Source organism: Tupaia chinensis, unplaced genomic scaffold (genome assembly GCF_000334495.1).
Source record: "Tupaia chinensis unplaced genomic scaffold, TupChi_1.0 Scaffold000104_1, whole genome shotgun sequence".
In the NCBI taxonomy this organism is placed as follows: domain Eukaryota; kingdom Metazoa; phylum Chordata; class Mammalia; order Scandentia; family Tupaiidae; genus Tupaia; species Tupaia belangeri.
The window spans coordinates 3,303,208-3,316,436 of record NW_006159568.1 but is presented as its reverse complement, the minus strand read 5'-3'; the positions used below and the strand labels follow the sequence as shown (position 1 = coordinate 3,316,436).

The 13,229-nt window shown below is 41.1% G+C and overlaps 1 protein-coding gene and 1 pseudogene across 2 annotated transcripts in view; both read left to right on the top strand.

Annotated features, from left to right (window-relative positions):
* Positions 1-13,229, top strand: part of MELK (maternal embryonic leucine zipper kinase) — a 90,537-nt gene that overhangs the window by 47,033 nt on the left and 30,275 nt on the right. For both annotated transcript variants that reach the window (XM_006143747.3, XM_006143746.3), the window contains 2 exons: positions 4,680-4,748; positions 7,138-7,236. In XM_006143747.3, coding sequence (XP_006143809.1) covers positions 4,680-4,748; positions 7,138-7,236 — 168 coding nt within the window. The remainder of the gene's footprint in view (positions 1-4,679; positions 4,749-7,137; positions 7,237-13,229) is intronic.
* Positions 11,155-12,524, top strand: LOC102490266 (WASH complex subunit 3 pseudogene; annotated as a pseudogene).

Below are 13,229 nucleotides of genomic sequence, written 5' to 3'. Positions count from 1 at the left end.
TTTTGTATGCCAAATTATTACTTAGGATGAGTTGCTAGAAATGAAATTCTTGGATCAAGGGTATGTAATTTTGAATGCTTTTTTTCCCTTTTCTTTCTTTTTTTTATGCATTTTGTCAAAGGGCACATGCACTCATTGGAGAGAGACAGAGTGAGGAAGCACCCCATGAGAGGTGGTCATGCCACAATTTCTTCTCCATTTTTCCTTTCAGTATTTTGGGCATGCATGTACACATCTACAGTGTGGTTTTTAGGCCTCTGGGTCTGGGACTCCAACTGTACAGTTGATCATGTGGGATCCAGTCACCTTAACCACCATGCCCTGGGTTGGCTTTTGAATGCTTTTTAAGCATTTCTAAATTACTCTTCAGAAAATTTTATACTCTCTAGTTATAAATACCAAGGGTCTTCAAAAAGCTTCTTGAAAATGCACGTTATGAAAAACTGCATCTGGATTTCAAAAATGTTTGCAGTATGGAGCGAGTAGTTGGCATGGTAGATAAGGCATTGGACTCCCACATGGCTGGCTGTAGTTCAGACCTGGACCTGGTAACTTAAAAATCACACCAGATGCATATGCATACATGCCTAAAGTCCTGAGAGGAGAATGGAGGGGAAGGGATTGTGGTATGGCCATCCTCCAGAAGTATGATGCTTTACCTCTCTCTGTCTCTCTCCAGTGAGTGCATGTACCCTGTGATAAAAACGTTAACAAAAACATTTTTTTTAACACTACAATAAACTTGTAACTGTATTTCCCTTGAACTTTTTGAAGTTCCTTTATATAAGCATTATTGTCTCTGAACACATACTAATGCTGGATGACAGGTTTTTTTAAAATTTGTCAGTTTGATAAACAACAGATGATCCATTTTTATTTAAAATAATTGGATTGCTAGGTTAGTTGCACATATTTTCATATTTAATTGTCGTTTTAAAGTTCTTCGTGGGCCAGCAGGTGGTTGTGGTGGTTAAGGCATTGGATTCCCACATGGCCAACCACAGTTGTCCAAACCCAATGTCTTGAAAATCATGCCTGGCACGTGTGCATGCATGCTCAAAATCCTGAGAAGAGGATGGAGAAGGGGTTACGGTATGGCCATCCTCCCTAGAGGCTAATTTCCCACTTTCCCTTTCTCTGTCTCTCTCCTCTAAGCAGGCACTCCCTATGGCAAAAACCTAAAAAAAAAAAGTTGTTTGCTATTAATTACCTATGAATATTCTTTACCCATTTTCTTTTGGAATATATGCTTTTTATCTCATTCCTTTATGTATTCAAAAAGTAGTAATCACACACCTTTTACATACTGTTTGGTCATCAGAAAAATCATGGTGTATTTTTCTGTTTTTCTATGCAAAAATGTGTCATGACTTTTCTGAGGACCCAAGAGAACCAGACACTGTTCTAGGTAAACAAAATAGATAAAAAGTCCCTGTAATTAAGGAGCTTATTTAAATAAAGGGCTGGTCCCTTGGCTGAGTGGATAAGGGAGCTGGATCTCGAGGTTTGAATCCTGGCCTTGGCAGCTTGAGAAACCAAGCATGAGTGGGTGTGTGTGTGCGTGCGCATGTGCTCAAAATCTCTACAAGATGGGGAAATGGAGGTGAAGGGATTATAGTATGACTATGGAATGTTCTTTTCCTTCCCCTCTCTCTGTCTCTCTGGCAAGTGCCCGTGCCCTCTGGCTTATAAACAACAAAAAGGAAAATAAATAAAATAGAACATGGCAAGTGATAATAAGGAGTGTAGATAACTTTAGTGGGTGACAGAGAGGTGCTATGTTATAAAGATGGTTGGGAAGGCCACTGATATTCAAATGGAGACCTGGAGAAGATGAAAGCACACGTTCTGTGAATATCTAGGAAGAGCATTAAAGGCAGAGGGAACATGTACAAAGACCCTGAGACAGGACTGTGTTTCACATGTGAATGTAATTTGGTTTGCCATGGGGAGAGTTAGGAGGTGAGTTTGAGAGGAGAGGTAGCAAGGAGTGGGGCTGGTATAGAACCATGCGGGACCATAGAACCAGGGTAAGGAATCTGGACTTCATTCTGAGAGAGATAAAGAGCTATCAGAGCAATTTTTTTTTCTAAATAATTATTTTGAATTTTATTTATTCATTTACATATTTTATTTTGACCAGAGAGAGACACAGAGAGAAAAAGAAAGTGAGAAAGCAAGTCACCAGGTCCAGGACTTGAACCATGGTCAGCCATGTGGGAATGTCCAGCACCTTAACCACCATGCCACCTGCTGGTCCCCGCTATCAGAGAATTTTGAGTAGTGAAGTATTGTCACTCGATTTAATGTTTAAAAGAATACTTGTGGTAGGGAGTAGAGACTAGACTTTGGAGGACACTGGTGGGACCTGGAAAGACTTGTGAGGAGCATTGTAGCAACATGCCAGTTAAGAGACATTAGTGGTTTGGATGGGGTTGTTGGTGGTGAAGGCAGTGACAAGTGATTCTGGATGTATTTTGAACATAGAGCCAATTGAGGATATGAGAGAAAGGAGAAAAGATGACTCCAAGGATTTTGGCCTGAGCAACTGGTAGAATGGAATTGCCATTTACTGATAAGGGGAGAACTATGGGAAGAACAGGTGTGGTGGTCATGACATCTTTATAATTCCCAAGCTTTTTTGTTTATTTGTTGCCATAGGGTGTGTGCATTTGCCAGAATGAGACAGAGAGAGAAAGTGAGAAGTCATCTCCAGGAGAGATGGCCATGCTACAATCCCTTCTCCGTTCTCCTCTGGGGATTTTTGGGCATGCAGGCACAACACTCTTTTTATGTAATTAAGTGTATTAATTACTTGTCATTTAGGTAGAAAAGGTTTTTTCCTAATTTGTTGTTGGTTAACTTTGTTAGTAGAGTTTTGCTGTACAGAAATGTACAGATTTTTATTTTGTCATCTGTTAGTATTTATAATTTTTAGCTTTGCTATCATGTCTAGAAATGTTCTAGGGACCAGATGGCATAATAGTTGTGTCTCTGGACTCCCACGTAGTCGACCACAGTTTGAGTCCTGGGCCCGGCGGCTTCAAACTCACACCAGACATGTGTGTATGCATGCCTAAAATCTTGAGAGAAGAATGGAGGAGAAGGGATTGCAGCATGGCCATCACCCCTGGGGGGGTGATTTCTCACTTTCTGTCTCTGTCTCTCACTGTGTTCCTGGTGAGCGCACATGCCCTGTAGCAAAAAACATCTCTATGAGAAAAAAAATTCTAAAAAATAATCACCAATCTTTTTTTTTAAGAATGCTTGTGGTTTTGTATTTGCATTTAATCTAGGAATTAATTATTTTCTAATTTTTCATTTGCTATAGGGTGTGTGCGCTCACCACAGAGAGACAGAAGGGGAGAGAGAAAGTGAGAAACTACCCTTCCAGTGGGGATTGACACAATGCAGTACTTTCTATTCCATTCTTTTCTCAGGAATTTGGGCATGCTTTCACATGCACTCAGCATGTCCTTCAAGCCATTGGGTCTGGGACTTGAACTGTAGTTGGCCATTTGGGATCTAGCTGCCTTAGCTACCATTCTACCAGTTGGCCCAATCTGGGTATCAGTGTTTTTTTTTTTTTTTTTTTTTTGGAGGTTTTTGCCTTAGGGCATGTGCTCTCACTGGAGAGGGACAGACAGACACAGTGAGAGGGAAAGTGAGAAATCACCCTGGAGGAAGAATGGCCATGCTACAGTCCCTTCTCCTCCATTCTCCTTCTGGGATCTTGGGCATGCACACACAAACACCTGGCATGATTTTCAAGTCACTGGGTCTGGGACTCAAACTGTGGTTGACCATGTTGGAGTCCAGTGACGTAACTGCTATGCCATCTGCTGGTCCCCTGGGTATTAATTTTTATGTATACTATGAATTACAGTTCAATCTTAATTTTTTTCACATAATTAACCTGTTTATGGTAACATCATTTAACACGTTTATCTCTGCTGTGAGAAATGATTACGTCATTCCTTCTGTCTTGTGAAAGGGAGGGTGCATAGCAGGTTTTGTAAGGTGGTGTTCTGTCACGTATTAGAGCTTAGTACGTTCCAAGTTTTGTCTTTGGTTGATGACTTGGTGACTGATTTCTGAGTATGCAAGGTTGTAAACATCTGTCTCCCGGATCTCCTCCCTTCCTCAAAACGATCCTTACGTTGGAAATTATTTTCCTCTTTCTGCCTCCGTGATTGTGAATTCTGCCTGTGGGGGCACCTTGTTTTTAACCACAGCTTCTGTCCTGTCATCAGAAGTACCTCTCAGCTGCTTCATTGTGTCAACTGACAATTGTTCTGAGATAATAAACTAAAGCTTGATTTAGCAGTACAAAATTGACCTCAGTGTGTACTCGTGTCCATTTAATCGTACTGTAGATTGAATTTAATCATACCACAGAAAGCCTTATAGCATTTATGTTTTCCGACATCATATTCTCTGTGTTCCAGCCGTTCTTCAATATGTGGATAAATTAGGCAAGATAATAGTATTTAATTTACTGGATTTTGTTCTTTGAGGCACATAATTAATTTTTTATTAATAATAATGTTTACAAGATCTTATAGTTGGGTGAAGTCTTCAGGCTTAGACGTAAACCTACAGTGTGTTACTACCTTAGAAATGTGTGTCAAGGCTGATCGAATCAAAATCTCCTGATATGTTCTTTTGTTTTTCTGTAGAGAGGAAAATATGATGTTCCTAAGTGGCTCTCTCCCAGTAGCATTCTGCTTCTTCAACAAATGCTACAGGTAAACTTTATTTTTATAACTATTATTGTTGCTTCGAAGTTTATTTCTTCAGATAGAGAGAAAGAGGGAAAGTTTTAAAGGTCAGATACACCCTTGACAGACTCTTGTCATGCTCAGACTTCTGCATGTCCTTCCAGCCAGCCAGGATTACAGAAATGCCTGGTCCTTCTTACATGCCACCTGCACTGCACCACAGTACCCTACTGCCTATGCCACTAGAACTAAGCCCTTTTTTAAAAGAAAAAAAAAAAAAACAAACATGATTGCACATACACCTAATGTGTTTTTCAAGCCACCAGTTCAGGACTTGAACTGTACAGTTGGCCATGTGGGATCTAGTGGCTTAACTACCATGCCACCAGCTGCCAATTTTTAAATAATATCAGGTTGTCAGGAAAGTCATGGCTTATTTTTTTGTGTTTTTCTACGCAAAAATTCATCATGACTTTGCCGACAACCCATTAGTGTTCCGTTGCAGTTGTTTGATCTAACTTTTAAGATATCTGTAGTGCTTCAATATATACTATATTTATTAGCTTTTTTTTTTTTTTTTTGGAGGGGTTTTTGCTATAGGACGTGTGTGCTCACCAGAGAGAGACAGAAAGCAGAAATCACCCCCCGGGGGGATGGCCACACCACAAATCCCTTCCCCTCCGTTTTCCTCTTGGGATCTTGGGCATGCACGCACATGCGCCTGGCGTGAGTTTTAAGCCACCAGGTCCGGGACGCGAACCACAGTCGACTACATGGGAGTCCAGCGACATGGCCATTATCTGGTCCCAGCTGTTTTTTTTTTTTTTTTTCCAATTCCATCTATCACCCCTGCAAATATCCTCTACTAGATCCTTTCTTAATTTCGTTGTAAACTCAATTTTTTTAGACCTCTACAATATGCCTTTGCTGTGTGGCTTCTCTTACTTCTTCTCAAGCATTGTCTGTTTACTCCAACCGGCTCTTGCTGTAGTCTCTCCTACTTTCCTGTTCCTATTCTTGCACATTATACATGTTGTAGATACTGAACAAATGCTTTGGGCTGATATACAGTTGTGTAGCCCTGTAATTAGTACAGTGGATCAGGTTTCAAAATTATCAGCTGGGCTACAGTGTCTGATTCAGTAGATAAGGTAGGTGCAGGACTAAGAATTGCATTCCTCTGGGGCTAGCAGATGGCATAGTGGTTACGGTGTTATTCAGTAGATAAGGTGCAGGACTAAGAATTGCATTCCTCTGGGGCTAGCAGATGGCATAGTGGTTACGTTGCTGGACTTCCACATGGCCAACCACAGTTTGAATCTCAGACCTGGTGGCTTGAAAATTATTCCAAGCATGTGTGTGAGCATGCCCAAGATCCCAGAAGGAGAATGGACGAGAAGGGATTGTGGCATGGTCAACACCCCTGGGGGGGGGGGTGATTTCTTACTTTCCCTCTCACTGTCTCTCTCTCTCTGTCTTTGGCAAACGCACATACCATATGGCAAAAAAAGAATCCTGTAAGCTCCCAGATGAAATTGCTGCTGCTGCTCTTGGAACCACACTTGGAGAACCACTGACTTAGTGGATTGAGCCTCTGAGAGTGAAAGATAGGAGTGGTGAAGTGTAGGTACCCACTCTATTGATCAGGACGCATACCACCTAAGTGGTTCTGATTTGTGAAATGCAGGTTATGAACTTGGCCTAACTGCTATATAGAGTCATGAGGATAAAATGAGATTAAGAAACACTTTGTATGTATGAATACCTTATTAGTACAATTTTTTCATTGCTTATTTAGAATACATTCCAGTTTTTCCATCTATTAAGCCACATTCACCTTTTTTTCAAAATTTACCTTTAGGCTCACCTACCTAAAGTGTGGCCAGACCACCAAATCTCCATAATGGGATTGAAAATGCTTCACCTTTCCTTCTAGACTCCAAAAAACTTAATCTTTATTGATTAAAATTACAAATGGAAAGGAAAGGTGTGCCTTTCAGCTTGTTCTCTGCGATTGTAAGCTCCTCGGAGGTAGAGATTGCATATTCAGTATGAATGCCCTGCATTGTGGCTGCTTGAATATTAAATTGGTGAATATTTCTCATGAATAGGTTTTCCAGCAAAAGACTATTACATCATACAATAGATTGACCGAACTTCATGAATAATGTCCATACCAATGAAGTTCATGTTTGTTAAACATGTATCTTCTAAGCCTGTGTTGGTTGCTATAGTTTTCTTGCCTCTATTGACTTTAAAAGAATTTATTCCAAGGCCATTTTAAGGTCTTTGACAGCATTTTTGTGATGATAAAGTTTACATCTGTTCTGATGGATTTTGAGTTCTCAGGAGGAAAAGTGTTCTCCGTTCTCTTATTTGAAATATTAATCTCTCACTACTTCTTAATGGCCACTAGGTGGACCCAAAGAAACGGATTTCTGTGAAAAATCTATTGAACCATCCCTGGATCATGCAAGATTACAACTGTCCTGTTGAGTGGCAAAGCAAGAATCCTGTAAGTAAAATGAAATCCAGTAGAATTATTTTTTTAACTTTGTATGATTTTTGAGTGAATTCAGGGCCTGTAATTATGTGGTTTAAATATAAACAAAACTGTATTTGTGGGCTTATTCATCAAATTGGTGTATAGTAGATTTGTAACCTGTTTATATATTTACCTGTTAATCTGTAGGACAGTTTTTTTTTTGTTTTTTTTTTAAGTTTATTTCTTGAGAGAGACAGAGAGAGAGAAGGAGGCAGGTACTCCCAACAGGGTTTTCATGTCTCAATGTACCCCATTTTCAATCAGCCTGGTTCACAGGCATGTGCACACATGCCTAGCGTATATAGGAACTTCTTATAGTGAACCCCAGGCCTTCCACATGGATTCTGCATTCAGAGCATTAGTTACCACTGAACCACCATTTAACTCCAGATAGTGGTTCATTAACCTGGGCTTCATAGGACAGTCACCTATGGGCTTTAAAAGAAAGGCCTGGGGACCAGCAGATGGCGTAATGGCTATTTCGCTGGACTCCCATGACAGTCGCCCGCAATTCAAGTCCCAGACCTGGTGGCTTAAACTCATGCTGGGTGTATATGCGCACATGCCCTAGATCCCGAGAGGAGAGTGGAGGAGAAGGGATTGCGGCGTGGCCATCTCCCCTAGGGGGGTGATTTCTCGCTCTCTGTCTCTCCGTCTCTCTCTTTCTAGCAAAAGCCTCTCCAAAATTTTTTAAAAAATAAAAAAATAAAATAAAATAAAGGGCTGTATCCATTCCAGAATACACGTGTGTAGTTTTTAAAGCTCCAGATGTTTCTCAGGTGTGGTGAAGACTGTGAACAGTGTTCTGGGAGTCTCGGGCAGTCTTAACTTTGCTAGGCCAATTTATTCATCTGTAAAAAGTAGTGTATACCACTTTTACTCCTCAGAGTACATATGAGGTTACAGTGATTCTTAGACCTTTTAGTCTGAGGGCCCCTTTACCCTCTTAATGTTTATCTATTAATTTATTTAAAAATAACAAATAAACCCATTATGTATTAGCACAAATATTTTTGTGAGGAATACCATTTAAAGATAAATTTGGCAAAAAGAGCAGCATTGCTTTATGTCTTTGTAGTTTTCCTTAAAATCTGGGTTGGGACCAGGAAGTGGTGGGTGGTTAAGGTGCTGGACTCCCACATGGTCAGCCACAGTTTGAGTCCTGGGCCTCATGGCTTGCTTTCTCACTTTCTTTCTCTCTGTCTCTCTCTGGTCAGAGAAAAAAAATACATTAAATTAAATCTTTTTTTTTTAATCTGGCTTAATAGAAGGCACTTGGATGCTTACCTGCTTCTGTGTTTAGCTTAATATACTATTTTGAGGGAACCAGCAGTTAGCGTAATGGCTATGTCGCTGGACTCCCACGTAGTCGACCGCGGTTCGTGTCCCGGACCCGGTGGCTTAAAACTCACGCTGGGCGCGTGTGCGTGCGTGCCTAAGATCCCGAGAGGAGAATGGAGGAGAAGGGATTGTGGCGTGACCATCCCCCCTGGGGGGTGATTTCTCGCTTTCTGTCTCTATGTCTCTCTCTGTCTGTCTGGCGAGCGCACGCGCCCTACAGTGAAAATCTCTCCAAAAAAAAAAAAATATATATATACTATTTTGATCAATGCATATGAGGAACCTTTAAAAGGTTCATGAAAGGCGGGCCTAAGGCCTAGTGGTTAAAGGAGCTGGATTCTAATGGTTCACTAAATAGTTCAGATCCCATTATACCATCTACTGGTCCCAAGAAATAAGTATTTTAATGGTATTTTTAGTTGATTGGAGATAGTTGGTGATAACTCACCACAACTTCTGAGTGGAGTGCGACATGTGGCATGGATCATCAAAATAGCTTAGAGATGAGTCTCAGATATGCCAATGTAGACTTGGTTCAGCTGTTGGGTGTTTGCATTCTGGAATAATTACAGCAGTAAACATAAATCGTCTTTTAAATGGTCAACTGGTCTTAGAAAATTAGGCTATACTTGCTTCAAGCCTCTTTTACCATCTACTTACAATTATAGCCAAGCAACGTGAGCTGAAATCCTTCCCGATTCTCCTATGACTGTCAACTCCTCAAATTTCTTTTATTCAGATTTCCCCTGGCCCTCTCTGGCATTTAAAAATATCTGTTGTTGTTTTTATTTTAAATGTTTATTTAACTTTATTTGTTATTGTTATTATTATTTAATTTGACAAGAGAAGGGGAGAGAGAGAGAGAAAGAAAGTAGAGCAAGCCTCCAGATCTGAGACTTGAACCATGGTCGGCTATGTAGGAGTCCAGCACCTTAACCACCACGCCACCTGCTGACTCCTTTATTGGTATTTTTAATATCTGTAACTTAATTTTAACTAATTCTAACAACTTTATCCCTGAGAGCCCAAGACTAGAAGAGTGTACCACTTTAAACACCTCAGCAGCAGAGTCAGGGAAGCTGTCATATACCCCTGATGAGGTGGAGAGTGGGTGGTGCAGATGCCTGTGTTCAACCATTGGGGGTCATCATTCCTCCACATGTGGAGGGCTTTGTGTGTCTTCTCAGCCATGCTTCTAACAGGATAGGTTACACCGCTGTTTGTGAGAGAGCCGATGCCAAAATGAATGGAGTCTCTGATTTCAACAGACCAAAAGTTTCTCGTTTTTAAATTTGGAGCACAATATAAACTCCAATATGTTAAAGTTTTAAGTGTTTTGAAAGATCTTTCCTTACATCTCGATATAATAATTGCTAATATTTATTGAGGACTTATAATAGTATGGTGTTACAATGAGGGCCTCTGTATATTACAGTATAATGTAAATAGATCTCCTAGGATAGTACTTTTAAGAATCAAGCCCTGGGGGGAACCAGCAGTTACCGTAATGGCTATGTCGCTGGACTCCCACGTAGTCGACCGCGGTTCGCGTCCCGGACCCGGTGGCTTGAAACTCATGCCAGGCGCGTGTGCGTGCGTACCCAAGATCCCGAGAGGAGAATGGAGGAGAAGGGATTGCGGCGTGGCCATCCCCCCTGGGGGGGGAGTTCTCGCTTTCTGTCTCTTTCTCTCTCTGTCTGGCGAGCACACGTGCCCTATAGCAAAAAAAAAAGACAAAAAAAAAAGAATCAGGCCCTGGGGCCAGCAGGTGGCATGGTGGTTAAGGCACTGGACTCCCACATGGCTGATTATGATTTGAGTCATAGATCTGGCAGAGTGCTTTCTCACTCTCTCTGGTCAAAATAAAAAAAAGAATAATACTAAATAAAAATAAACAAATAATTCTTTAAAACAACAACAGGAGAATCAGGCACTATTCAGTGGGCTTTGTGTTGTTTAACCTCTTTAATTCATTTAATCCTCACACCAAATCCTCTGTTGCTTTTTAAAGTATTTGCTATTCTTCCTTAACATTGTGTTTCATCAAGAGTGGACTATAACAGAGAATTCAGATTTCCTTGGATATTTAAGGTATAGATGCCGTTTCATAGCTCTATGCATGACCTCCTCCTGCCGTTTTCACACATAGTTCTAGTACCCAAGTATTGTATCAAATAGAAGTTGTGTTCAGTTCCATTTTCTGCCCTAGTGAACAGGAAATGTAGTAGACACGGATAATACAAAATAATTGGCTAGCTTTGGGTATGCATTTTTGTATGTAATTTGAGTATGTGTGGCTGAGAATTCAGAGCACTTAAAGTACCTAGCCTCTTTGGAAGACCCAGCCTGAGATAAACTATGTTATTCAGACTTTGGTGTCTTTCCCATACTGCTCTTTTTATTTTTCCAGTTCAGGAGCCCAGCAGGGAGGATAACATCTTCCCACTCTTCCTCCCTTTCCAGTGCATACTTTGTGGTAAGGGTACAGAGCACGGGGCTGTGGGAGAGAGAGAGGTTGTTTTGTTTTTAGGGGAGTAAATTAAGATCATGGTGGGAACCACCCAGTCTTTCTCGTTTTGCTTAAGCAGTGATGACATCAATAAGAAGATACCCGACTGGGTGGTAAAAGTATCTGGGCTTCTGAGGTTGAGACCATCCTGGAGCCGAATCTACAGTTCTGGAAGCTGCCAAAGTCAGAGCAATACAGTGAAAACTTATTCTTAGCTCTTTGGACTGCCACAGTATCACTGCTACAAACCTTGGTGGTCTGTATTGTCTCTGTAACTCAGCAGGTGTTGCTTATAGTAGCATAATGTAAGGTCATCTCAGTCCATTCAGGCTACTGTAACCATAAGGCTGGGAAGTTCAGGATCAAGGCACTGGCAGATTTGGTGTCTGGTGAGGGTCCTCTTTCTGGCTCATTAAGTGACACTTTTTTGCTATGTCCTCACATGGCAGAAGGGGAAAGACAGCTTTCTGGGGCCTCTTTTATAAGGATATTCCATTCATGATGGTAGAACTCACTTATGGCCTAATCACCTCCTCCAAACTCCACTTTCTGATACCATCACACCAATGATAAGTTTCAGTGTTATTGAAAGGACACAAACATTCAGGATAGCAAGGTCCTTGTCTCTATTGTTTCTCTCTTCATGATGGCATTGTGGCTTTCTCTGGGCCCATCTATTGTTACGAGTATGATATCCAGAACAGGGAAGATTATGGTATTATGTTGGAAAACCTCTGTTTTATATTATATTTGGTTCTGAATAACTCACCTTGAGGGTCAGTGACACCTGGAGTGTGTGACCTAAAGAATGGGCCGGAGGAAGTGCTCTGGAGGCGGGGACCGGAGAGGTGCCAGCTGTTCAGCAGAAAAGGACAGCGGCATTTCTAAACCAGTTTGTGGTGCACACTGTACAGTTCCTCAACCGTTTTTCTGCAGTTTGTGAGGAGAAACTGGCAGACCTTTCTCTTCCTATCCAACAAATTGGAACAACTCTTAATATTTTAGATGCAAAGTTGTCATCTATCCTGGGCCTAGGTAATGTTACATGGAAGTATCTCCTTTAAGTGTCACTAGCGTCACAAATGGATCATATTCTGAAGCCACTACAGAGCGATAGCAGCAGAACAGTAGACAAGACTCTGGACAACAGGAAAGTGAAGCATCAGCAGAAGATATCTTAACCGTAGCCAGGGATCCAAGATATGCCAGATATCTCAGCATGGTTCAAGTGGGTGTTCCAGTGATGGCAGTAAGAAACAAAATGATATCAGAAGGACTAGACCCAGATCTTGAGAGGCCAGAAGCTCCAGTGCCTGATGGTGAAACTGAAAAAGCTACAGAAGAAAGTTCAGACAGCGAATCTAGTGACTACATACCCACCACCAAGCTTCCTCTTTTAAAAAAATAAAAACATTTATAACTTAAAAAAAAAAGAATGGGCCAGAATAGAAACGGAAATTAATCATTAAAGAAGTGGTTGAAGGAACTGGAAAAGAGAAAGCTTGAAGAGGAAAGGGTGGTTATAATAGGAATATTCAGGGCAAGCCTGGTGGCATAGTGATTAAGCACAGTGCATAAGGAACTGGATCCCACATGAATTTTTGCAGTTCAAAACCTAGCCCCAGTGGCTTGAAAAAACACACATGTGCATGCATTCCTTAAATCCTGATGGGATGGAGAAATGGAGGAAAATGGATTGTGACATGACCATGCCCTATTTGGGGGTGCTTTCTCTTTCTCTGGTGAGTGCGTGTGCCCTCTGGCAATTAAAAAAAAAGGAATATTAAAAATTCAGAAAAGCACTTATATCAAAGAGGAAATAGAATTATGACTGTTAGTAAAAATAGTTAACCATGTTTTGAAGGCCTCCTTCATATGTCGCATGTATTGCAAAGCGTGTACCATCTCTCTGTTACAGATGTTGAAGCCCAGGCTCACAGAGGCATAGTAACATGTTCAGGGTTACATGGGTATTAATTACATGGGTATTAAAACGAAGGTCTCTCAGTTCAAAGCCTGTGAGCCATCAGGTTGTATCCAGCTCACAGTGGATGGAGATCATAGGGAGACAGACCGCAGGCATTAGGAGGGAGAAGCTAACTATCTCAACTAT